The 26963-nt window shown below is 49.8% G+C and overlaps 1 protein-coding gene across 1 annotated transcript in view; it reads right to left on the bottom strand.

The window, feature by feature from the left end:
- Positions 1-297: 297 nt before the first annotated feature.
- The window catches only part of LOC119978265 (probable cytosolic oligopeptidase A), a 75660-nt gene continuing 48994 nt past the window's right edge, over positions 298-26963 (bottom strand). The window contains exons 6-8 of the mRNA XM_038819753.1: positions 18673-18798; positions 1933-2078; positions 298-380 (exon numbers count right to left, since the gene is read on the bottom strand). Coding sequence (XP_038675681.1) covers positions 1952-2078; positions 18673-18798 — 253 coding nt within the window. The 3' untranslated portion in view covers positions 298-380; positions 1933-1951. The remainder of the gene's footprint in view (positions 381-1932; positions 2079-18672; positions 18799-26963) is intronic.

Raw genomic sequence — 26963 nt, forward strand, 5'->3', positions numbered from 1 at the left:
GAGGAAATGCTTGAGCTAAGTTTTTTCTTTGTGGTAGTAAAATAAGTGAATCATGAGAATTTGGAACAGCTGTTGTGTAGGATTTAAAGGTTCAGGATTCTGTTTCCGGAAGGGGGAAAATGTTCCTCTTTCCAGAAAAGCACCGAAAAACTATTTTTATACTTGAGCAGTAACAATCTTTTACCTGGAATATTACAAATTACCTTAATTGTCTAATCTCATCGATCAATGCACCATTATTGAATGGCCCTTCTGACGCTCTGGAAACAAAGGCTTTGTACAGCTGTTCTTTTAACGGTCTATTTGTACTGTACAGCATTAATGGTTCAAAACTCGGGATATCTAACCCCAGTTTCCAGGGACCATTCTTTGGATCTGGCCTGCCACAAACAAAATGGAGAGATTTTTAATTGATAACCATATAACTTTTATAACATTCATGTTCTTCTTGCTTTTATAACATTCCTAATGTTGGAAACAAATAAATGTAACAACGTCCACAATCTTGCAGTAATAATGAACTATCTTACATATTGCTTTTCATGGAATATTGGACTCAGAAATAGGGGATTCGGCCCAATGCTGATCTTTATGCTCCCCTCACGCCTCGTCCCATCTTTTCTCATGTAAATCTATCATTAACTCTTTATTCTTTCTCCCTCATATACTTGTCTAACTTCTCCCCAAATGCATCTGCACTATTCACTTCAACCACTCCCTGCAGGAGCGGGTTCCACATTCTCATGACTCTCTGGGTGAAGACGTTTCTTCTCAATTCCTACTGGATTTCTTAGTGACTATCCTACATTGATCTCTTCTCGTCATGCTCTACCCCACATGAGGAAACATGTGATGTATATAATGTATAATTGCCTGATGACACACATTTCCCGTGTCATCCTTGTATAAATCTTTTCTGAGCCCTCTCCAGTGCCTCTATATCCTTTTTATAAAGGATAGACTCAAATAGATGATCAAATCCACACCGAATACCAAAGCTGTTCAGCAATGTTGTTTGAGTTTTTTAAGTAATTATCGTCCTATAGATATCAGGTGGAATTTTCCACAGGACACATTTTCCACTCCCACCGAAGTCAATGGACTTTCAAATGGCTCGTCGCATTTTCCAATCCCACCCCCTCCGCAACAGGACCATAAAATTCAGTCTGCCATTTTAATGCTGCCATGGATCTATTTTAGAACAACTTGCATATATATGACGTGCCTTTGATGTAGGCAAATATCCCGAGACTATCAGGAGTGTGATCAAACAAACTCTTACCCAATCCACATAAAGAGGTAAAGGGCAGATGCCCAAGTGTTTGATCAAAGGTGCAGATGTTAGGATGAGGCTTAAATGAGGTGATGAACGGAGGGTTATGGAGGGAATTGCAGAGCTTAGGCCCAGGCAGCTGAAGGTCGAGCTTTATGCACAAACCAGGATTACATTCTTCAAATGAAATGAAATGAAAATCGCTTATTGTCACGAGTAGGCTTCAAATGAAGTTACTGTGAAAAGCCCCTAGTCGCCACATTCTGGCGCCTGTTCGGGGAGGCTGTTACGGGAATCGAACCATGCTGCTGGCTTGTCTTGGTCTGCTTTCAAAGCCAGCGATTTAGCCCAGTGAGCTAAACAACCCCATCTATATGTAAGATGGTCTCATTAGTTTGCTGAAACAAGATAATCAACTAACCAACTTCACTCCTTGATTCCAGAGGAAGAAAGCTCTGCTATTCAACGTAAAAAAAAGCAAAATACTGCGGATGCTGGATATCAGAAATACAGACAGAAAATAGTGGAAATCCTCAGCAGGTCAGGAAGAATCTGTGGAGAGGAAACTCAACATTTCAGGTCAATTTATTAGAACTATATTCTACTGTTTGTAGGGATTAAATATCTGGAATAAACTTCAGAAGTAGCACGGCAAATACCTGAATTAAAAAATCAGCTTCAATAGGAAATGGCAGAAACTTGGATGGCAATAGGGGGAGGAAGTGGCGTGATGGTAATGTCACTGGACCAGTAACCCCAGAAATCCAGCCTCATGCCCTGGGTTTGAATCCCACCGATAATAAATCTGGAATGAAAAAGCTAGTCTCAGTCAGAATGACTGTTGTCAATTGTTGGAAGAACCCATCTGATTCAAATGCTGCCCTTCGGAAATCTGTCATCTTTACGTGATCTGGCCTACATGTGCCCACACTCAGTTGTAACATGCTTCCACAAGGGTGACAAAAAAGAATTAATCTGGATGGACCTACCCACAAAATCATTAATTCAGGCCAAACATGGGCAAGGAAACCTCCCGCTGATTACTGGCTGCCCATTCACTAACCCTCCCTCCACCCCATTCCTCAGCTGCTGAATCAGTACTCCTCGAAGTTGAACTTGGATGAAGCTCAGGCCACAGAATGTATTCTATCTGAGAGACTTCAATGTCCATCACCAAGATTTACTGGTTGTAAAAGACCACACATGCTCCACTGGTGCTGGCACTTAGCTCCTGAAACGAAGAATCCAGCCCCTTGTTTTTTAAGTTTACCAATTGATGCACTATCAATTACGACGAGACGAGAGTAGAGAGTAATCGAGGCTTTATTACACAGAGATGTGTAGCCTCCCGCAGCTGCTGCCGAAATGGCTGCAGCTCGGAGAGCCCACACATTTATACTCCGCCTACTGGGCGGAGCCAGCAGGCAGGGATCTACCCCCATACCTGTAGTGCACGGGCCTTACCGTAATACACCTTATATACGATATATACAATGCAGCAGTGGTGACTACCACATTCACCCCCTATTAAAAAGTGTCCAGCGGAGGTGGTGGAAGGCTATTTACATCCAGGTATTTAGAAAAAGTTAACAAATTCAGACGATCGGGCGCCTTGATCTGTCATTGCAAGCGCCGCAGTCCGGTGGTGATGCAGGCGTCGGTTCGGGCGTGGGTGACTCCGGGGGCGTGTCGCCCTCATCTTCATCCCCGGGTGGGACTAAGGGGAGGATGGATCGTCCTGGTGCTGGGGCTGTGGGGGAGGCGGGGTGGTGTCAGGGCAGATGGGGGGGGGGGGGGGGGGGGGGGACCGAGGTGGTGCCAGGTCCCTGAGGGACACTGTGTCTTGGCGGCCATCGGGGTACGCCACGTAGGCGTACTGTGGGTTCACGTGAAGTAGCTGTACCCTCTCAACCAACGGGTCCGCCATGTGGAGCCGCACGTACTTATGGAGGAGAATAGGTCTTGGAGCTGCCAGCCACGTTGGGAGCGAAACCCCGGAGGTGGACTTCCTGGGGAAGGCAAAGAGACGTTCATGGGGAGTTTCATTAGTCACAGTACAAACGAGCGACTGAATGGAGTGAAGGGCGTCGGGGAGAACCTCCTGGAAGCCGGGAGATGTCTGGACTGTAGGGCCAGTTGGACGGCCTTCCAGACCGTCCCATTCTCCCGCTCCACCTGCCCGTTTACCCGGGGGTTGTAACTGGTCGTCCTACTCGAGGCAATGTCCCTGCTGAGCAGGTACTGGCGCAGCTCATCGCTCATAAATGAGGATCCCCGGTCGCTGTTGACGTAAGAGGGGAAACCGAACAGGGCGAAGATGATGTTGAGGGCTTTGATGATGGTGGCAGACGTCATATCGGGGCATGGGACGGTGAAGGGGAACCTTGAGTATTCGGCAACCACATTAAGGAAGTACGTGTTTCGGTCGGTGGAGGGGAGGGGCCCTTTGAAGTCATCGCTGAGGTCTTCATCAGGTGCGCTCGGTCTGGCCGGTAGAAGTGTGGTTTACACTCCATACAGCAGTATCTGGTGATCGCCCTGACTTCCTCGATGGAGCAGGGCAGGTTGCGGGCCTTTATGAAGTGAAAAAAACGGGTGACCCCTGGGTGGCAGAGGTCGTCGTGCAGAGTCCGGAGTTGGTCCACTTGTGTGCTGGCACATATACCTCGGGATAGGGCATCGGGGGGGCTCTTTGAGCTTACCGGGGCGATACAAAATCTCATAATTGTAGGTGGAGAGCTCGATCCTCCACCTCAAGATCTTATCATCTTTGATCTTGCCCCGCTGTGTGTTATTGATCATGAAGGCCGACCGTTGGCCAGTGAGGAGAGTGAATCTCCTGCTGGCCAGGTCATACCTCCAATGCCGCACAGCTTCTACTATGGTCTGGGCCTCCTTCTCGATGGAGGAGTGCTGAATTTCGGAGGCATGGAGGGTGCGTGAAAAGAATGCCACGGGCCTGCCGTCTGGTTGAGGGTGGCGGCCAGAGCGACGTCTGATGCATCGACTGCGTGCATCGCGGCCTTGGCGATGTCAGCCTTGATATGGTTGAAGGCCTGGTGAGCCTCGGCCGTCAGGGGGAAAACGGTGGAGTGAATGAGTGGGCGGGCCTTGTTCACATAGTTCGGGACCCACTGGGTATAGTATTAGAAGAACCCCAGGCATCTTTGAGGCCTTGGGGCAATGGGGAAGGGGAGTTCCATGAGGGGGCGCATGCGATCGGGGTCGGGCACTAGGCCCCCATTCTGAACCACATAGCCGAGGATGGCTAATTGGTTAGTGCTGAACACACACGTCTCCTTGTTGTAGGTTAGGTTGAGGAGTTTTGCGGTGTGGAGGAATTTGGAAAGGTAGCGTCATGGTCCAGCTGGTCGTGGCCGCAGATGGTGACGTTATCCAGGTACGGGAGGGTGGCCCGCAGTCGTACCGGTCAACCATTCGGTCCATCTCCCTTTGGAAGACCGAGACACCGTTAGTGACGCCGAAGGGAACCCTAAGGAAGTGGTAATGGTGGCCGTCGCTTCAAATGCAGTGTACTGGCAGTCCGCTGGGGAATGGGGAGCTTGTGGTAGGCAGATTTCAGGTCCACTGTGGAGAAGACCCGGTACTGTGCAATCTGATTGACCATATCAGATATGCGTGGGAGGGGGTACGCGCAAGCTGCGTGTACCGATTGATGGTCTGACTGTAGTCAACGACTTTCCTGTTTCTCTCCCCAGTTTTTACAACCACCACTTGAGCTCTCCAGCTGGTGCTGGCCTCGATAATACCTTCAGGTAGCAGCCGCTGGACCTCAGACCTGATTAAGATCCTATCCTGGGCGCTGTACCATCTGCTCCTGGTGGCGACGGGTTTGCAATCCGGGGTGAGATTCGCAAACAGAGGAGGCGGGGCGACCTTAAGGGTCGTGAGGCCGCATACAGTAAGGGGTGGTAGGAATCCGCCAAATTTGAGGGTTAGGCTCTGGAGGTTCCACTGGAAGTCCAGGCCGAGTAATAATGCAGCGCAGAGATTGGGGAGGACGTAGAGCCGGAAGCCGCTGAACTCTACGCCGTGGATGGTGAGGGTGGCAGTGCAATACCCCCAGATCACCACGGAGTGGGATCCGGAGGCCAGGGAGATTCTCTGGTTAATGGGGTGTACCGTGAGGGAGCAGCGCCTTACCGTATCGGGGTGGATGAAGCTCACAGTGCTCCCGGAGTCCAGAAGGCATGATGTCTCGTGCCCATCGACCTTGACTATCGTCGACGCGGTCGCGAGGTTGTGCGGTCGCGAGGTTGTGCGGTCGGGACTGGTCGATCATGATGGAAGGGAGACGCGGCTGGTGTTGATCAGCCCCAGGCTGGTCGGCGGCGGTTGCAGGCGACGATTGGCCAGATGAGGTGCCCGACGAGCAGGGGTCCTGAGGGAGGCAAGATGGCGACGCCCACGGGCCACACGTGGTCTGAGGCAAGGAAGATGGCGACACCCACGGGTCGCACATGGGGGTGCAGGGACAATAGCAGCGATGGAGCGGGCCTGGCACACAGCAGCGAAATGTCCTTTCTTCACGAATGCCTTGGAGAGCACGCTCCGCGCTGGGCAGCGCGGCCGGGGGTGTTTTGTCTGTCCACAGAAGTAGCACTTGGGTCTGCCGGGGTTGGTTGGCTGCCGGGTGGCACAGGCCTGGGGTTGGCTGGGGGCGGTCGCTGGTGGGGTCCACGATGGGGTGTTCGCTGGTGGGGTCCACGATGCCCAGGAGGGGTGGGCCGAGCAGTCGGGGACAAACGCCTGTACATTGCGGGAGGTGACTGTGAGTGAGATCGCTAGCTACTTGGTCGCCGTGAGGTCGAGGGTAGCCCCTTCTAAGAGACGCTGGCAGACGTAAGCTGACCCTTTGCCCGTAATGAACGCGTCTCGGATTAGAAGTTCAGAATGTTCAACGGCTGAAACGGCCTGGCAATCGCAGTCCCTCGCCGGGGCGTTCAGGGCACGCCAGAAATCTTCCACAGACACACCGAGGAGTTGATGCTGCGTGGACAGGAGGTGCCTGGTGTAGATTTTTGTTGGTCTGCTGAGTGTACTTCTCCTTCAGTAGCGCCATGGCCTCAGCGTATGTCCGCGCGTCACGGATGAGGGGAAAGATATCGGAGCTCAGCCATGTGTAAAGGATCTGGAGCTTCTGTGCCTCTGAGGGTGGTTCAGTCGCAGATCCGATGTATGCCTCGAAGAAAGCTGGTCAATGTGTGAAGGGCCGACTTGGCGTTGTCTGCTTGAGGGTGCAGCTGTAGGCGATCAGACTTGATGCGGCGATCCGTCGTAATAAATTCTCTGCATAATAAATTGATGCACTATCAATTACAACGAGATGAGAGTAGAGAGTAATCGAGGCTTTATTACGCAGAGATGTGTTGCCTCCTGCAGCTGCTGCTGAAATGGCTGCAGCTCGGTGAGCACACAAATTTATACTCCGCCTACTGGGCGGAGCCAGCAGGCAGGGATCTACCCCTGCACCAGTAGTACAGGGGCCTTACCGTAATGCACTTTATATACGATATATACAATACAACAATACAACAGTGGTGACTACCACACCAATTAAGGGGCAATTTATCGTGGCCCATCAACCTACCCTGCACATCTTTTGGGTTGTGGGGGTGAGACCCATGCAGACATGGGGAGAATGTGCAAACTCCACACGGAGTGACCCGGGGTCAAGATCGAACCTGAGTTCTCAGTGCCATGAGGCAGCAGTGCCAACCATTGTGCCACCGTTCTGCCAGAAAACCTATTTGACCCTTGTCCCCGCCAATCTATCTGACGCAGGTGAAGCTAAAGAGTCCATGACAATATTGGTAGGAGTGAGCACTATAAAGACCACATGGAGACAAAGTCCCGTCTTCCCAATGAGGATACTCTGCATCATGTTGTGTAAATGTGATGGACTTCACATTCCCACAGCGATGGACTTTGAACAGATCTTGCAATTCAAAACCGCGCACCGTGAGGTGCTATGGGCCATCAGCAGCAGCAGAATTGTACTCGACCACAATCTGTAACTTCATGGCCCGGCATATCCCCCACTGTACCATTACCATCACACTGGGTGATCAACCCTGGTTCAATGAAGAACGCAGGAGGCTATGCTAGGAGCACACCAGCCGTACCTAAGAAGGATTTGTCAACTTGGTGAACCCACAACACAGGGCAACTTGCATGCCAAAAAGCGAAAGCAACATGCAATAGAGAGAGCTAAGGGAACTTAGAAAAAGGCAGGAGATACAGGAGTCCATCTTGGATTTTGAAACTATTCTTAAGGCCTTTGATGCCTACTTTAGCTCAATGGGAAGAATTGAATGAACGCGTTTACACTGTGGCTTGAAAACTCTGCCTCAATGCCAGAATGCTTCCTGTATGGCAAAAATGAAATGAAAAATGAAATGAAATTCTTATTGTCACGAGTAGGCTTCAAATGAAGTTACTGTGAAAATCCCCTAGTCGCCACATTCCGGCGCCTCTTCGGGGAGGCTGTTACGGGAATCAAACCATGCTGCTGGCCTGCTTGGTCTACTTTCAAAGCCAGCAATTTAGCCCTGTGCTAAACAGCCCCTGAAAGCCCCAAAAGAGGACTTGTCAAGCACGTCTGCAAATCCAACAATTTTATTTGAGGCAAAGGACAAGAAAGTATTTATGAAACACATTTGCTCCAAGAAATTGAAGTCAAGAACATAGAACATAGAACATAGAACAGTACAGCACAGAACAGGCCCTTCGGCCCTCAATGTTGTGCCGAGCCATGATCACCCTACTCAAACCCACATATCCATCCTATACCCGTAACCCAACAACCCCCCCCCCCTTAACCTTACATTTATTAGGACACTACGGGCAATTTAGCATGGCCAATCCACCTAACCCGCACATCTTTGGACTGTGGGAGGAAACCGGAGCACCCGGAGGAAACCCACGCACACACGGGGAGGACGTGCAGACTCCACACAGACAGTGACCCAGCCGGGAATCGAACCTGGGACCCTGGAGCTGTGAAGCATTTATGCTAACCACCATGCTACCCTGCTGCCCCTGAATAAGAATAAGATGAAATTACAGAGTTCCTGGGGAGGTTGATGGCCTTAGTCTAGACTATTGGTCAGTTACAGTTCAGGTTCAGTGCTTCGATTCTGGCGCTGCTGTTAACATATTAGCAGATGATCTCGACTGGCTTCAGCCAAAGACCCTCCATCCATCAGACATTAAGTTACAAGGTCCAGATGGCATTGACCTTCCAATTAAAGACAAGATTATTGTTCTTCTTGGTACAAGGGGTGACAGACCATTGATTCTCCTTGACAATCAAAGCACATACCGATTGATTTGCGATGTTAGCATACTTCACGGACTCCCAGAAAAAAAACAGATGATGCCTCCCATTTGAAAGATTCTTTGTCTTTTGTGCAATGATCTTCAACCTTTTATTTAGAACAGTGGAACTTCAGCCTTCAGTGGCTAAAGTAGATTATACAATCAGCAGCAAGTTCCTTTCTTTCAGAGAGTCACCGTTCCTTGTGGTGATGTGTGATCTCTTGAAAGTTGAGGTCCTACAGGATACACCATATGAAGTTTTCGTTGTCCTTTATGAGGAGTCAGCTGTGATTTTAGTGGCTGAGAACCATTCAGATCTTAATTTCACTGACCCTATGGATATAATGCCCAGTCTATCTCCTGTTGTCCACATGGGTCACGTTGGAACATCATGGTAGCACAAGTGGATAGCACTGTGGCTTCACAGTCCCAGGTTCGATTCCCTGCTGGGTCACTGTCTGTGCAGAGTCTTCACGTTCTCCCCGTGTCTGAGTGGGTTTCCTCCGGGTGCTCCGGTTTCCTCCCACAGTCCAAAGATGTGCAAGTTAGGTGGATTGGCCATGATAAATTGCCCTTAGTGTCCTAAAAGGTTAGGAGGGGTTATTGGGTTACGAGGATAGGGTGGAAGTGAGGGCTTAAATGGGTTGTTGCAGACTCAATGGGCCGAATGGGCTCCTTCCCCCCCCCCCCCCCCCCCAAACGCCGGGTCTCTCTCTACTCCTCCCCCCCCCCCCAAATGCCGGGTCTCTCTCTACTCCTCCCCCCCCCTCCCAAACGCCGGGTCTCTCTCTCCCCACCACACAAACGCCGGGACTCGCCACTTCCGCAGCGGGTGAAACTAACGCGTATCGCGTCCGTCCGCTGCTGGCCCTTTCGGGAACGGAGATTAACGGCTTAAAAGAAGGCCCCGACGCCGGAGTCATCTGCACCGCTTTTTGACGCCGGAAATGGGCGTCACGTCGGTCCGCGGAGAATTTCGCCCCAGATGTCTTGCCTCCACATCCACAGCAATTCTCCCATTGCCCAGAGTGGAGCAACCTCGCACAGAGAGAAGCCTACAGACTGTCCTCCCGGAATATAATTAGGAAATCATCTCTTCTTCTTTTCCCAATACTCTTACAGGAATTGGGTCATTTTTCCTTTGCCATCTAGGTTCATTGAAATCTTGGATCTTCAACACCTTTTCAGTCTTTAGTACAGCAGTGGAGGGTACGGCTGTGGTAGTCCTCCCTGGAGTTGAAGGACATTCCTCTTCTGAAGGTCTTTTCCTGTGTTCTTCGAGTGAGCAGCAAGTTTATTAGAACCATAGAATTCCTACAGAGGAGAAGGAGGCCATTTGGCCCATCGAGTCTGCTCTGACCCTCTGAAAGAGCACCCTACCTAGGCCCACTTCCCCTCCCTATCCCTGTGACCCCCACCTAGCCTGTACACCTTTGGATACTAAGGGACAATTTATCATGGTCAATCCACCTAATCTGCATATCTTTGGACTGTGGGCGGAAACCAGAGCACCCGGAGGAAACCCCCTCAGATACTGTCCTGAGTTCTTCTCTTCTAGTCCCAGAGGGTCCAAAGGTCACCGCCCTCCAGTATTTTCTTTTGGATCAGCCTTTTGTTGGAAACTCTTTGTTGCCCTTGAAGTTCAGTAATCCTGCAACCCACACTCTACTTCCCTGCAATGCTGCTTAAGGACTACCCTATTCTGCAGGTGATGATGTTCTACAGGATGCAGAAGAAAATCTTCATGATATCAAAACGTCTTCGCTAAGTGCTGAGAATACTGAAAGAGATTGAATGCCCCAACTATGATTGCCGGAGGGGAAGAGCTAAAATTTGATAGAATCAATAGTAAAAAGGAAGTTACAGAAATACACTGTAAATAGTTAAATACATAGTTTCAAGTTGTTGTTAAAAAATAGGATAGTATTCGTAGGGAGAGTAGTATAAAGTGTTAACAAGTGTGTTATGCTAATGTATGGCAGAGATGATGTACCACTGGTATGTCAGTCTCTTGTTAGACTCGAGAGACGTTTTAAGGCCATGCCTAGGACCTACACACCTACTCTGTAACCTGTTTAGATGTAGTACTAATAAACAAGTGTGAAGCAGATACCAGAGTTTGTCTACACACAGCCTGTCTAAGAACCAAGCTCCACACCTACAGCTCAAGATAGAAGGACCATCTCAGAACAGAAATAGCGTTAAATATTTAAATGCATTTTATAATTAAAAAATAAAAGCAAGGAACAGAATTGAGCCTTCAAATTTCTCAGTGGTTCCTTATTCCCAATGGAGCAATGTTGTTTCATTGAATGGGCCACCGCTTCGAAAGTGACACAATTAATGAAAATCTGAATTGTGCAGGAAGTTTGGATGGTTTAATGTGCAAAGATTTAAATTATTATCTGAGAAATCTTGAAAGCAGAGTGACATTATTTTTACAACTGATTTTTTAAAATGCTTGTGGTAGTCTGTGTAGAGGTATTACGGTACCTAGTAATGCTGGAACACCATTGGTAGATAATGTATGTTTTCTATTGATCGAGCCTGTATGGTAGCTCCGCCCTGCAAGGCCGGGTATAAGAGCCCGTGCCACCCCAGCAGCTTCCTTTCTGTACCGGAGCTGCTGGGAGGAAACATCTAGCTTATTAAAGCCTTCAGTTGGACTACAACCTCACTTTAGTAGTCATTGATTGTGCATCAATTTAATAAGCTAGATTTAAAGAATGGAGCTCCGAATCAAGCCGGAGTGTCTGCAACTCAGCCCCCACGCAGTAAACTCGGCGGCGACTTTCAAGCACTGGCTAGTGTGCTTCAAAGGCTACCTCAGAACGGCAGAAAACACACCCACAAGAGAACAGAAACTGCAGATCCTGCACTCGAGGGTGAGCCCAGAAGTCTACACCCTCATCGAGGACGCGGTGGACTTCGATGCCGCAATTGAGTTGCTGAAAGGACATTACATTCGCCCTGTGAATCACGTCTACGCCCGACATCTACTAGCAATGAGGCGACAAATTCTTGGTGAGTCACTAGAAGAATTCTACCGTGCGCTCCTAGTGTTGGGCAGAAACTGCAGCTGCTCGCAAGCTTCAGCAAACGACCACACTGAACTGTTGATTCGGGACACTTTCGTTGCGGGTATGCTGTCCTCTCAAATCCGCCAGAGTTTGCTGGAGAAAGAAACTCTAGGCCTCAAGGAGGCACGGGCCCTTTGCTGGCTCCCTGGATGTGGCCTCCCAAAACGCCCGCCCCTATGCCCCCGACCGCGCAGCAGCCCCTGGGCAGCGTGGAATCCCTCTGCAGCCAACTCCAAGGCAATGCCCCACACTCCCCCACAAGCCTGCGCTGCAAGATGGCCCAGCAACCTCGGGGGGGCCCCGCTGCTATTTTTGCAGGCAAGCTAAACACCTCCAACAGCGCTGACCAGCCCGTTCATCCACCTGTAAAGGGTGCGACAAAAAGGGCCACTTCGTGGCGGTATGCCAGGCCTCTGTGGTCGCTGCGGTCCCCAGAAGCGAATGCGGACCCTCACCACGGGCCCCGTGCGGCCAGCGAACGCTGCCATCTTCCTCCTCCATGGCCACGTGTGGCCCCTGGGTGGACGCCACATGCGATGGATGGGTGCCGCCATTTTGTGTACCCACAGCCACTTGCAACCAGTGGGCGCCGCCATCTTGGATGGATTCCCAGGACCTCAGTGCAGATGACCACACACTGCCCGATGAGACCACCCAGCTGCTGCCACGTTTCGCCTCGGTGACCCTGGACCAGTCTCGGCCTTGAACACTCTCAACTGCTACAACAACGGTGCTAATCAACGGACACGAGACATCCTGCTTAATCGACTCTGGGAGCACGGAGAGCTTCATACACCCCGACACGGTAAGGTGCTGTTCTCTCCCCGTCCATCCTGTTAATCAAAACATCTCCCTGGCCTCCGGTTCCCACTCAGTAGAGATAAAGGGGTTCTGTGTAGCAAATCTCACGGTCCAGAGAAGGGAGTTCAAAAATTACCAGCTCTAAGTCATTCCCAACCTCTGCGCAGCCACACTCCTAGGGTTAGACTTCCAGTGCACCCTCCAAAGTCTAACTTTCAAATTCGGCGGCCCTATACCCCCTCTCACTGTCTTCAGCCTCGCGACCCTCAAGGTCGACCCCCCCTCCCTGTTTGCAAACCTCACCCCGGATTGCAAACCCGTCGCCACCAGGAGCAGACGATACAGTGTCCAGGACCGGATCTTTATTAGGTCAGAGGTCCAACGACTACTGAGGGAAGGGTCATCGAGGCTAGCAACAGTCCCTGAAGAGCTCAAGTAGTGGTGGTAAAGACCGGGGAGAAGAATAGGATGGTCATAGACTGCAGTCAGACCATCAACAGGTTTACGCAGCTGGACGCGTACCCTCTCCCCTGCATATCCGACCTGGTCAACAGGATCGCGCAATACAAGATCTTGTCCACGGTGGACTTTAAGTCCGCCTACCACCAGCTCCCCATCCGCACGAGTGACCGCAAGTACACTGCCTTCGAGGCAGATGGGCGGCTCTACCACTTTTTAAGGGTTCCTTTGTGTGTCACTAATGGGGTCTCGGTCTTCCAGCGAGAGATGGACTGAATGGTTGACCGATACGGTTTACAGGCAACATTCCCGTTTCTCGATAATGTCACCATCTGCGGCCACGACCAGCAGGACCACGACACCAACCTCCGAAAATTCCTCCAGACCGCAAAAATCCTTAACCTTCCGTATAACAAGGATAAATGCGTGTTTAGCACCAACCGCCTAGCCATCCTCGGCTACGTAGTGCGAAATGGAGTTATAGGCCCCGACCCTGAACGCATGCGCCCCCTTATGGAGTTTCCCCTCCCTCACTGCTCCAAGGCCCTGAAGCGCTGCCTAGGTTTTTTTTCTTACTACGCCCAGTGGGTCCCCAACTATGCAGACAAGGCCCAGCCTCTGATCCAATACACAGCTTTTCCCCTGTCGATAAAGACCCACCAGGCCTTTAGCCGCATCAAAGCAGATATTGCAAAGGCCACGATGCACGCCATCTTCTCACGTACCCTCCATGCTTCCGAAATCCGCCACTCCACAGTCGAAAAGGAGGCCCAAGCCATAGTAGAAGCTGTGCGACATTGGAGGCATTACGTGGCCGGCAGGAGATTCACTCTCCTCACTGACCAATGGTCGGTCGCCTTCATGTTCGATAATGCACAGCGGGGCAAGATAAAAATCGATAAGATCTTGCGGTGGAGGATTGAACTCTCCACCTATAACTACGAGATCTTGTATCGTCCCGGGAGGGAAGCTAAACAAGCCTCCTCATGCCCTGTCCCGCGTCACATGTGTCAACGCACAAGTGGACCGCCTCCGAGCCCTCTACGAGGAGCTCTGCTACCCGGGGGTCACTCGCTTCTTCCATTTTATCAAGATCCGCAACCTGCCCTACTCCATCGAGGAGGTCAGGACAGCCACCAGGAATTGCCAAATCTGTGCCGAGTGCAAACCGCACTTCTACCGCCAGAGAAAGCGCACCTGATAAAGACTTCCCGTCCCTTTGAACGCCTCAGCATGGACTTCAAAGGTCCCCTCCCTTCCACCGACCAGAACACGTACTTCCTGAACGTGATTGACGAGTACTCCCGATTTCCATTTGCCATCCCCTGCCCCGACATGACTGCAACCACTGTCATCAAAGCCCTTCATAGCATCTTTACACTGTTCGGGTTCCCCGCTTCCATACATAGTGATAGGGGGTCCTCCTTTATGAGCGATGAACTGCGCCAATTTCTGCTCAGCAAGGGCATTGCCTCGAGCAGGACGACCAGTTACAACCCGTGGGGTAACGGACAGGTAGAGAGGGAGAACGGAACGGTCTGGAAGACCGTCCTACTGGCCCTACGATCCAGAAATCTCCCAGTCTCCCACTGGCAGGAAGTCCTCCCGGATGCCCTCCACTCCATCCGGTCACTGCTCTGCACCATGACCAACCAAATACCTCACGAACGTCTCCTTGTTTTCCCCAGGAAGTCCTCCACTGGGACCTCGCTCCCGATCTGGCTGGCAGCCCCCGGACCCATCCTTCTCCGAAAAGACATGCGGGCGCACAAGTCAGACCCGTTGGTCGAGAGGGTCCACCTTCTCCACGCCTCGACGGCCAACAAATCATGGTCTCACTACAAGACCTGGTGCCCGCTGGATCCCCACGCACACCCCCGCCACCAGTCCCACCCACCATCCCACCAGTGCACCTCACAGCTGCCTACTTCCTAGGAGGATCAGTTCTTCCACCGGCCCGTCTAGGCCCCCCCCGCCCACCGACGTACCCTGCAGACGCTCCCTTCCCAGGTCAATCAGCTTCCCCACCAGCGCCACCTATGGGTGTTGAAGCTGCCACAGAGATCGAAACCACGCTCCCGGAGTCACAGACGCCTGAACCTCCACTGGCGTCACCACCGAAACTTCGACGATCACAGAGGACGACCAGGGCCCCAATCGACTGATTGCTTCATTTTAACGTGTATATAGTTAACTGTAAAATTGTAAATAGTTACGATAATAAGGTAAAACGCTGTATGGAGGCATTACGGTACCTCCATACCATAACTGCTACCACGTTACCATGTTGTAATACCAAGCCACCACCCCCGCCGGACTCTTTTTTTAATAGGGGGTGAATGTGGTAGTCTGTGTAGCGGTATTACGGTACCTAGTAATGCTGGAACACCATTGGTAGATAATGTATGTTTTCTATTGGTCGAGCCTGTATGGTAGCTCCGCCCTGCAAGGCGGGGTATAAGAGCCCGTGCCGCCCCAGCAGCTTCCTTTCTGTACCTGAGCTGCTGGGGGGAAACATCTAGCTTATTAAAGCCTTCAGTTGTACTACAACCTCGCTTTAGTAGTCATTGATTGTGCATCAATGCTTTCATGGGATGTGAGCATTGCATGCAAGGTCATTATTTGTTGCCTATTTCTAACTGCCATTGAGAAGGCGATAGTGAACCATTTTCCTGAACTGTTGGGGTCTATCTGCTTCAATTTTCCCGCAGTGGTTTGGCACAACTGAACGGTTTGCTTGGCCATTTCACAGGGCAGTTAAGAGTCAGTAGCATTGCTGGGGACCTGGAGTCACAGAGAGGCTGGACCAGATTCCACATTCATGAACATGATCAATATTTACAACAATCAATGATAGTTTCACGGTCACCATTACTGAGATTACAAACTTTTGTTGATTGAACTCAATTAACTGTTTCATTTTAAATCTATAGCTACTGTGGTGGGATTTGAACCTGCATCCCAGAGCATTAACCTGGGCCTCTGGATTACTAGTCTCGTGACATTACCACTGTTGTAGTAGGCTCTGGCACATACAGGGTTAATGTGGGACTGAATACAGCACCGCCCACACAGTGATGTAAGAAGGCACATGAACCAGGGCCAGGGTCGGTCTAGAGATGGATTGAGATGTGTAAAGACCTAAGATGGAGTCAGTTCTATACCTGAACACTCTACTTTACATATGTGTATAGTTATTGTAAGGGCTCGTCCTGTTGATTCCCTTTTTTCCCCCTTTCCTTATTTTTGCTGTTATCATTTTGATCCATGAATGCTTAATGGGCATGCATCATGGAGGGGAAGTGAGAAATTCAAAAGTTACAAACGAGAACACTCTGCTAGCTTTGGACAGCAGAACTCAGACGTTTCGACATCTGAGAGATTGGTGGGACTCAGTTTGATTGGCTGGTGGCCAATGAATTGGACAAAAGGCCGTATTCTTCCTGGTAACAGGCGGCAATTAGAGGCTACGCTAGTGGGATGATTTTCAGAGACCCCAGGGAGTACAGTTGGAGACCTGGCCACTCCGAGGAAAGGACCTGCTCTCTCTCTCTTCTTTATCTCTCCCCACAAAAGCTGAATCTACAAAGCCCTGAATGAATCACAGAAGGGAAGAGAGGGGTGAAAATAATAAGCAAAATAATAGAGTCTTTGTTTCAGATGGTTGTTTCCAGCACACCTTTCATCAATTGAGGCTCTCAGTTTTGAGGTTTTGTTTCCAGTCTGCAATGGTTTTTACTGTAGACCCATTCAGGTCTCTGTGCAGCAAGGCAGCTTTTCTGGAGAAAGAGAGATTCAAAGAGAGCAACAAAAACTTGTTGCTAGCATACTCAAGATAATGAATCCTACATCATGGCATCTGAAGCAAGATTCTTCAACCACTACGCCACCACCTCCCTTTTTTTAAATAAGTATTTTTATTCTCCTCCCTTTTTCACATTTTCATCCAAATTTACACCCACCCACCAACAAACAATCAACGGTTACAAATATAATGTCAATCCCCTGGCCAACAATTCCTCCCTCCTACCAGCCCCCAAACACCCCTCAACATTTTAAATACAAACATCAAAGAAAAGGATTCAGAAAACACCATCCACCAATATATAGTCACCAACAACATACAACATGAATTATAGAAGCCTTCCATCCTTCCCCTCAATTCAAACTTCACCATCTCGAGTGTTAAAAACTCCAATAGATCCCCCCCCCCCCGCGCCATACCAGGGCACAGGGTGGAGAAACTACTTCCACCCAACAAGATCCGCCTTCGGGCGATCAGCAGGGCAAAGGCTAAAACATCTGCCTCCACACCCGCTTCCAACCTCGGCCAATCCAATATCCTCCAGAGGACCCTGCTGAAGCCTCACATGTACCACCTCCAAAATTACCCTGAACACCTCCCTCCAATACCCTCCAGCTTTGGACAGGGCCAAAACATATGAATGTAGTTTGCGGGCCCGCCCCCCACAATGCTCACAAACACCCTCTACCCCTTCAAAGAGTCGGCTCAACCTCACTTTTGTCAGGTGCGCCCTATACACCACCTTCAGCTGTATCAAACCCAACCTCGCTCACGAAGTTGAGGCATTTACGCTCCGGAGCACCTCACACCAGAACTCCTCCTCTCACTTTGTCTTAATCCCCTCCAGTGGTGACTATTCTTCTCCCAGAATCGCCCCATAAATTGCCGACACCACCCCCTTTCTCCATTCCCCCTGTCGTCAGCACCTCCTCCAACAGTGTGGAGGCTGGCGCCACCGGAAAGCTCTGCATCTCCTTCTTAGCAAAATCTCAGACATGCATATACCTAAACATTTCCCCTTGCCGCAACCCATTGTTCACCCCCAGCACCTTCAATCCTGCAAACCGGCCCCCTAGAAACAAGTCCATTAATGTCCTGACTCCCTTCTCTGAAAATTCCCATCCAACTTCCCTGACTCAAATCTGTGATTCCCCTGAATTGGCAATTCCCTTGACCCTGCCCCCAGCCTAAAGCGCTGGCGCAACTTCCTCCAGATTTTCAACGTCACCACAACTACCGGACTCCCTCAATATTTCCCCAGGACGATTGGGAGTGGCGCTGGAGCCAACACCCTCAGCCCCGACCCCTTACACAAACTTCATTCTAACCCATTGGGAGTTCCCTCCCTCTAACCCAGCCCCTCACCTTCTCCGCGCCCGCCACCCAGTAATAATATAGTAAATTCGTAAGACCCAATCTCCCAGACTGCCGTGCTCTCTGCAACAGCACCGTCCTAATCTTAGCCACCTTCCCCCCCCCCCTCACTCTATATAAACGAGGTAATCATCTTTTCGACCTTCTTGAAAAATGGCGTTGGCAGGAAGGTCGGCAGGCACTGAAAAATAAACAAGAATCGCAGCACACGTTCATTGTAATTCCCTGTGTCGCCTGTACTTGGCCTGCTAGCGTCAGAGGGAGACCATCCCACCTTGCCAGATCTGCTTTCTCCCTCTCCACCAGACTAGTAATGACCACCTCCATTTAATAATGGCAATACCATTGCTATCTGCTGAAGAAAAGATGATGTGTAAATATCGGGTGCTTCTGATTTTGAACCACTTTACAGGAATCATTTTCATTATTAGTCTTCAAAAATGCTACATTTCCACAGTGTTGTCTTAAATTTAAATCCAGGACCAAGCTTTTGCTGCATCCAAACAAGGCCGCATGCTTGATTTGATTTTGTGACGTACCTTTGGTTTGTTCCAGCCACTGCATTAGAGGCGAGGAGTTTGCGAGTCGCTTCGGGAAGTTCTTGAATGTCAGCCTTGTTTGTCAAAAGCAGTGAGTAAGCATTTGTAGACTCGATCACATTGGTACTGATAATAATGAAAGAGGAGAAACAATTCATTTTAAATATAAAAGAACAGCAGGCATAGGCCTCAAGCCTGTCCCAATGAAATTGTTTTTTTAAAAACGCATTTGATTCAAACTTGTATCAAAGTAGTTACAGCAAATAATCACCCCGGGAAACATTCTTCCCAACAATCAACTATAGTTTGTACAAATTTCCCTCCTTTTTCACTCCTCCTCCCCATCACCCACCCCGCCCCCCTGCGACGAACAGCTCAAACACTGTCACAAACATCCCCCCACCTATTCTCAAACTCCCCTGCTGAGCCCCTTAACTCATACTTTATCTTCTCTGTCCGCAGGAAGTTGTACAGGTCACCCAACCATGCTGCTACCCCAGGTGGCGATGCCGACCGCCACTCCAGCAAAATTCGTCGCCGTGCAATCAGAGAGGCGAAGAAGGCCATGAAATCGGCCTTCCTCCTCTCCATGAGCTCCGGCTTCTCTGAAACCCCAAATATCGCCACCAAAGGGTCCGGGGCCACCTCCTCCTCCATTATCCTGGCTAAGACCGCGAACACTCCCGCCCAGAATCTTCCCAAATTTTCACAACCCCAAAACATGTGCGCGCATGATTCACTGGCCCCCCGCCCACACCTCTCACACTCATCTGAAAGAACCCACTCATTCTCGCCCGAGTCATCACCTTAAACTGTATCAGACTCATCCTTGCACAAGAGGTCCCGTTTACTCTTAGCAGTGCCTCACTCCATATTCCCCAATTGATCTCCATTTCCAACTCCGCTTCCCATTTCTCCTTGATCTTCACCACCCGTGGCCTCCCTGCTCCCCCCAGCCACTTACATATTTCCCCAATTCTTCCCTCCCCTTCCACATCTGGAAGCAGCAGTCGCTCCAGCAGGGTGTATCCCAGCAATCTAGGGAACCCCTTCCAGACCTTTTGTGCAAAGTCCCTAACCTGTAGATACCTGAACTCACTACCCCTCAGCAGCTCTACCCTCCCCCTGAGCTCCTCCAGACTGGCGAACCCTTCCTCCAAATACAAATCCCTCACCTTGACCAGCCCCACTTCCCTCCACCTCCTGTATACTCTATCCATCCCCCTCAGCTCAAACCCATGATTCTCGCACAGCGACATTGGCACCGACATCCCTTCCACCCTAAAATGCCTCCTCAGCTGCGTCCCTATCTTCAACGTGGACTGCACAACTGGGCTCCCTGAATACCTACTCGGAGTCATTGGCAATGCTGCCGTCACCATTGCCCTCAAACTAGACCCCTTACAACAGGGGTGGGCAAACTTTTCCGTGCAAGTGCCACATTCAGAAATTCACAATTTTAAAGGGCCGCATAGTATATTAAGTAAAATAATTAATATTTTAAATAGCCAAAATAAAAGGTCTTTAAAGAAAAAAAAGCACATTTATTTGAAAAACAAAGTAACTCAGTAAGTAACAGAACAATGTCAATGAGAATGATGCATCTGACTGCAGTCATTTACCAGTTTGTTGAAATCAGGTGTCAAGTTGCTTGTGCTGATCCTTAACACTGACAGAAGCACAGCCTAGCCGAGTCAACGATAAAAACGCGCGTAGTGGGGTGGATGAGTGGGGCTGCCTTATTGGTCGGTTTAGTTGGGTGTGCGACCAATAGGAGTCCAGGTTACAAACAATAATAAGGCTTATTGTTTGTAACCTGGACTCCTATTGGTCGCACACCCAACTAAACCGACCAATGAGACAGCCCCACTCATCCACCCCACTACGCGCGTTTTTATGCGGCCCGCCAATGAGGTGCCCGGAATCATAACCGGCATTTTTGAAAAGCCGCTGGGGAAAAGTCGCTGAAGTAAATGCGCTTATTGAATAAGCGCATTTACTTCAGCGGCTTTTCCCCGGCGGCTTTTCAAAAATGGCGGTTATGATTCCGGGCACCTCATTGGCGGGCCGCATAAAAACCTTTGACGGGCCGCATGCGGCCCGCGGGCCGTAGTTTGCCCACCCCTGCCTTACAAGATTCCTCCTCCATCCTAACCCATGCTACCCCTTCTCCTTCCCACCACCGCCGCACCTTGTCCACATTCGCCGCCCAATAATAATGAAGCAAGTTTGGCAATGCCAACCACCCGTGCTGCCTCTGCCTCTGTAGCAGGGTCCTCCTCACTCTCGGCACCTTCCCCACCCATACAAAGTCAGAGATGATTGAGTCCACTTTCCCAAAAAATGCCTTTGGTATAAAGATCGGGAGAGCCTGAAAGATGAACAAGAACCTCGGCAGAATATTCATTTTCACCACATGGACCCTCCCCGCCAACGTTACGTGCAGTGTATCCCGCCTCTTAAGATCCTCCCTGGCCTCCTCCACCAGCTTTGTTAAGTTCCACTTATGGAGCCCCGTCCATTCCCTCGCTACCTGAATCCCCAAGTACCTAAACCTATCCCTCGCTACCGTAAATGGCAATCCCCCTAAAATAGCCCGCTGTGCCAGCTCATTCACTGGGAATACCTCGTTTTTCCCTACATTTAGCTTGTATCCCGAGAACCCTCCAAACCTCCCCAACAAGCCCATAATCCTTCCCATACTCTCCAACGGATCCGAAACATACAGCAAGAGGTCATCGGCATAGAACGACACCCGATGCTCCCTCTGTCTCCACATTATCCCCTGCCACTCTGCCGACCCCCTGAGAGCCATCGCCAATTGGCTCTATGGCCAGCGCAAACAGCAGCGGCGACAGCGGGCACCCCTGCCTTGTACCCCTGTGTAAGTCAAAGCTTCGTAAGCTCATATCATTCGTCCTCACCCTCGCTCTTGGCGCTACATACAGCAACCGCACCCATGCCACAAATCTTGGCCCAAACCCAGACCTTCCCACAAAGCTTCGAACAAGTATCGCCACTCCACCCAATCAAATGCTTTCTCCGCGTCCATGGACACCACTACCTCCGGTACCAGAGCTCTCGATGGATTCATCACCACGTTCAACAGCCGTCTTATATTACTCGCGAGCTGCCTGCCCTTCACGAAGTCTGTTTGATCTTCTGCAACCACCCCCGGGACACAATCCTCCATCCTCCCCGCCAACAACTTAGCCAATACTTTCACACTGTGTTCAATAGTGATATGGGTCAATACGACCCACATTCCACTTGATCCTTTTCTTTTTTTGGGATTAGTGTGATTACCGCCTGCTTCATCGTTTCCGGTAACTCCCCCTTCTCCAGTGCTTCATTAAACGCCCCCAACAGATGTGGTGCCAGGTCCTTATAAATTTCTTATAAATTCCTTATAAATTCCTTATAAATTTCTGCCGGATACCCATCCGGCACAGGGGCCTTCCCTGACTTCATGCCCCTGATACTTTCCAGCACCTCCCTCAGCCCCAGGGGCTCCTCCAATGCCTGCCTCTTTGCTTCCTCCACCTGGGGAATTCCAGCTCGTCCAGAAACTGCCCCATGTCCCCCTCCTCTCCTCCTGGGTCTGCCTCATAACGTCTCTGGTAATACTCTCTAAATGCCTCATTTATCTTCCCTGGCTCTGACATCACATCCGCAGTCCGGATCTTCAATATTTCCCTGGACGCAGCCTGCCTCCGCAGCTGGTGCGCCAGCATGCAGCTCGCCTTCTACCCATACTTGTACTGCACCCCTCTTGCCCTACACAGTTGCCCTATCACCCTCCCCGTTGTCAACCTATCAAATTGCCCCTGCAACTTTTACCTCCTCGCCAATCCCTCCACGGTGGGCACCCTCAATTATTCCCTGTCCACCTCCACTATCTCGCTCGCTAGACGGTCATGTTCTGCCCTCCTTTCCTTATTTAAATGAACCGTAAATGAGATAATTTCTCCCTGGACCACATCCTTCAGTGCTTCCCAAAAAATGCCCGCCGGCAGCTCCCCATTCTGATGGAACTCCACAAAATCCCTAATCGCCAACCGCATCTTTTCACACAAACCTCCATCCGCCAACAACCCCAAGTCAAACATCCACCCCGGCCTCTGCTCTCGTCCCGTACTGAACCGAATATCCAGCCAGTGGGGTGCATGGTCCGAGAAACTACACCCGCATACTCTGCCCCCTCCACCCCAACCAAAGTCTCCCGACTCACTACAAAGTATTCAATCCTCATATACCCTCTGGGTTCTGAAAGCGCCATGGATCCACCATACCCATCCTCTCAATAAACCCCCCCCCCCCCCCAGCTCCCATGCCATTCGTACCCTACCCATTGACCTGGGGCTCGATCTATCCACCCTCGGCTCCAGGACACAGTTAAAATCTCCTCCAATGATCAACTGGTGCGTGGCCAAATCCGGGATTGCTGCCAGCACCCCCCCCCTCATAAAATCCCCATCATCCCAATTTGCGCATACACATTTTCCAGCATTACTGGTGCCCCTTCCAATACCCCACTCATAATCACATATCTCCCACCTGGATTCCTCACCTCCTTCGCACACACAAATCCCATTTTTTTGCTCATTAAAATCACCACACCCCTCAATTTTGAATCAAACCCCGAGTGAAAAACCTGCCCAACCCACCCCTTCCTTAACCTAACCTAGTTCTTCACACAGAGATGTGTCTCCTGGAAAAAGTCCAACCCCGCTTTCAAGCTCCTGAGGTGAGCGAACACACGCGACCTTTTAACCGACCCATTCATTCCCTGGACGTTCCATGTTACCAACCTTACCGGAGACTTGCGCCTCCAATCCCCTCAACCGTCCATCATCTTCCACACTTAACTCCTGCCCCTTTAGTTCCACTCTGTACCTAGCCCATCCCAGATGGCCCCTTTCTTCGCCCTTGACCATGTCATCTCTCACCTCCTGCGGCATCGCAGAACCCCCTCCCTTTTCCCCTTTCCCCCCCCCACTTCCCCTTTCCCCCCCTCCTCCCAGCCACCCCTCTTGGCCTTCTCCTCCACCACCTCATTTCCGTTCACCAGCACAACCTGCTAAAGTGGCTACCCCTGCCTAAAGGCACATCCTAATGACCTCCCCCACTCCTCAGCTCAAATAAGAAGGCATCCTGCTGGCCTTACCCTCCCCCATCCAAACAAAGACTTCTCCTGAATTCCAGGTAGCCTTCTCCAAAAGCAAACAAACAGATGTTCAACACAGTCCCATAAAACAGGAGGGGGGATGGGAATATCCATCTCCACATAAACGTTTCCCCCCTACAACTCCTTCCAATCTCAACGTTGAACAGAAACCCCCCACACACAAAAAAGGCGAAAATCCCCCAATCCCTCCACCCACTTCAAACATGCTCCCGACCATTACATAGTGCAAGCACCTCGGTTCCCAAGCATTGTCCGCTCAGTTCTCCCCCAGTTTATGCTCCTTAATGAAGTCTTTGGCCACTTCTGGGGTCTCGAAATAATACTCCCGGCCTCCGGATGTCACCCATAATTTCGCCGGGTAGAGCACCCCAAACCTGATCTTCCGCCGGTACAGCACCGTCTTGGCCTTGTTGAAACCTGACCGCCGTTTTGCCAACTCGGCTCCGATGTCCTGATAAATCCCATGTTATTTCCCTCCCAGTTGCAGCTACGCTTCTCCCTGTCCCGCCGTGGAATTTTCCCTTTCTCCACAAATTTATGGAGTCTCACGATCACCGCCTGTGGCGGCTCCCCAGCTCTAGGCTTTTGCCTCAGAGACCTATGCGCTCGGTCCACTTCAGGTGCCCTATCTAGCACCCCTTCTGCCACCAGTCCCGCCAGCATCCTCGAGAAGTACCTCGTGGCTCTCACACCTTCCACTCCTTCAAGCAAGCCCACTATTCGCAGGTTCTGTCTTCTCGAGGTATTCTCCTGCTCCTCAACCTTTGCCCTCAGCGTTTTACAAAGGTCTCCTAGGAGCCCCACCTCCGCCTCCAGAGCCACCACACGATCGCTGTGGTCCGAGATCACTCCTTCGATCTCCCAAATCTGTGACCCCTGCACCTCCAAACACCTCTCCATCCGCTCTAAAGTACTCTTCAGGGGTGCCACAGCTTCTGCAATGGCCTTTGCATGATCCTCGTGCATTTCGTTCCTCTGTTTATGGAATTCCTCCTTGATAAAAGTCATCAGTTCCTGTATCTGGGGCCTTACAGCTTGCCCCTCCCCCGCCTGCTTGCTGGAAGCACTAGACTGTTTCAACTTTCCAGCCAAACCTCTCACTGCTTTCTGCCGGGTTCTGGCGATCAGAAGACATACCATTCCAGGGGTAAACTACTCCTCTCACATTCACCTACGTCTTTTCATCAAAATTCCACCCGGATCTGCGTGAAAAGAGCCCTTTTCTGTGACTTTAAGCAAGAGCAGCCCTGTATGTGGCCACTCACTCCATGGTCACAACCGGAAGTTTGTTACATGAATTTGTGGCTAATCTGTGACTGAAGTCCATATATGGTCTTTGCCCATATCACTCAATACCTTTGGTTAACAAAAAATCTCATCAATCTCAGATTTAGAATTGACAAATACTTTTTGTCGTAAAGAGTTCCAATTTTCTACCACCCTTCGCCTGTAGAGATATTTACTCAATCCGGAAAAATATGGCTCGAACGTTTCGGCTCGCATGCCCCTTAGTTCTAGAACCAACAGTTCTTGCTCATTTTACCCTCTGTGTTCATCTAATAAAAAACTTTGATCAAATCATCCCTTAACCTTTTAAATTCTAAGGTGTACAAAAGCAAAATACTGCAGATGTAGGAAACCTGAAATGAAACAGAAAAGTCTCAGCTGGTCAGGTAGTGTTGGTGTGTTTTAGTTCTGTGACGTTTCATCCAAACCAGGGACTGGAACACTACTTTGCGCAATTTCTCATTGCAATTACTATTTGGAGTCCAGTTTATAATTCTGGAAATCCTGTTTTACCATACATTTTCTGTAATGTTTTTATGTGTTCAAATCATTCTTAACCTTATTGAATGATGGACAAGGCTCAAAGGACCAAAAGGTTTACTCCTGCTCCTATTTCTTATATTCTTAAATCTACACTGCACTCTCTCCAAGGCCAATATATCCTTCTATAGCTATATGCTTTGGTGTCCAGAATTGTTCACAACACTTCAGGTGTGGACTAATCTGAGTTTTGTATATTGAAGCATGACTTCTATTTTGGCCCTTGAGTCAGCATTACATGAAACCTTTTGATTGTTTTCTGTACATGTCGTGATATTTTAATGATCTTTGTATCTGGACCCTCAAATCTCCTCGGGCCTTCATTGTTTTAAGTCTTTCACCATTTAGAAAATACTCTGTTCTATCCTTTTTAGGTCCGAAGGATCTTATATTTGCCGCAGTTTTGTCCATTCTCTTAATCTAATGGCATTCTTTGTCATTTTACGCTTCCAGTTACACTGCTTGCAATACTGCCTATCTTTGTGTCAACGAGTCTTAAGCAAATTGGATATGTGGCTTTCATAAGAACATAAGAACTAAGAGCAGGAGCAGGCAATTCGCCACTCAAGCTCACTCTGCCGTTCAATACGATTATGGTCAATCTCTTGGCCTCAGCTCCACTTTCCCGCCCATTCTCCATCATCTTTCAACCCATTACTAATTAAAAATATGTCCATCTCCTCCTTAAATTTACTCAACGTCTCAACATCCAGCTCACTCTGGGGTAATGAATTTAATAGAAACAGGACCCTTTGAGAGAAATAATTTCTCCTCAGCTCTGATTTAAATTTGCTACCCCTTAATCTAAAACTATGACCTCTTATTCTAGATTGCCCCACAAAAGGAAGCAGCCACTCAACATTTACTTTGTCAATACCTTTAATCATCTTATATACCTCAATTAGATCTCCTCTCATTCTTCTAAACTTGAAAGAATATAGACCTAATTGCTCAATCTCTCTTCATAAGACAAAGCCCTCAACTCTGGAATCAATCTAGTGAACCCCCTCTGAAATGCCTCTGATGCAACTACATCCCTCATCAAATAAGGAAACCTAAACTGGACACAGTGCTCTAGGTGCGGTCTCACCAATGCCTTGTACACTTCCCTACTTTCATACTCTATTCCTTTAGCTATAAAGGCTGACATTGCATTTGCCTTCTTGATTACCTGCATACTAGTTTTCTGCAATTCATGCACGAGAAAACCCATAACCCTCTGCACCAAAACACTCTGAGGATTCTCTCCATTTAGTTAATAAGTTGCTTTTCCATT

The sequence above is a fragment of the Scyliorhinus canicula genome, chromosome 15 (assembly GCF_902713615.1).
Source record: "Scyliorhinus canicula chromosome 15, sScyCan1.1, whole genome shotgun sequence".
NCBI classification, from domain to species: domain Eukaryota; kingdom Metazoa; phylum Chordata; class Chondrichthyes; order Carcharhiniformes; family Scyliorhinidae; genus Scyliorhinus; species Scyliorhinus canicula.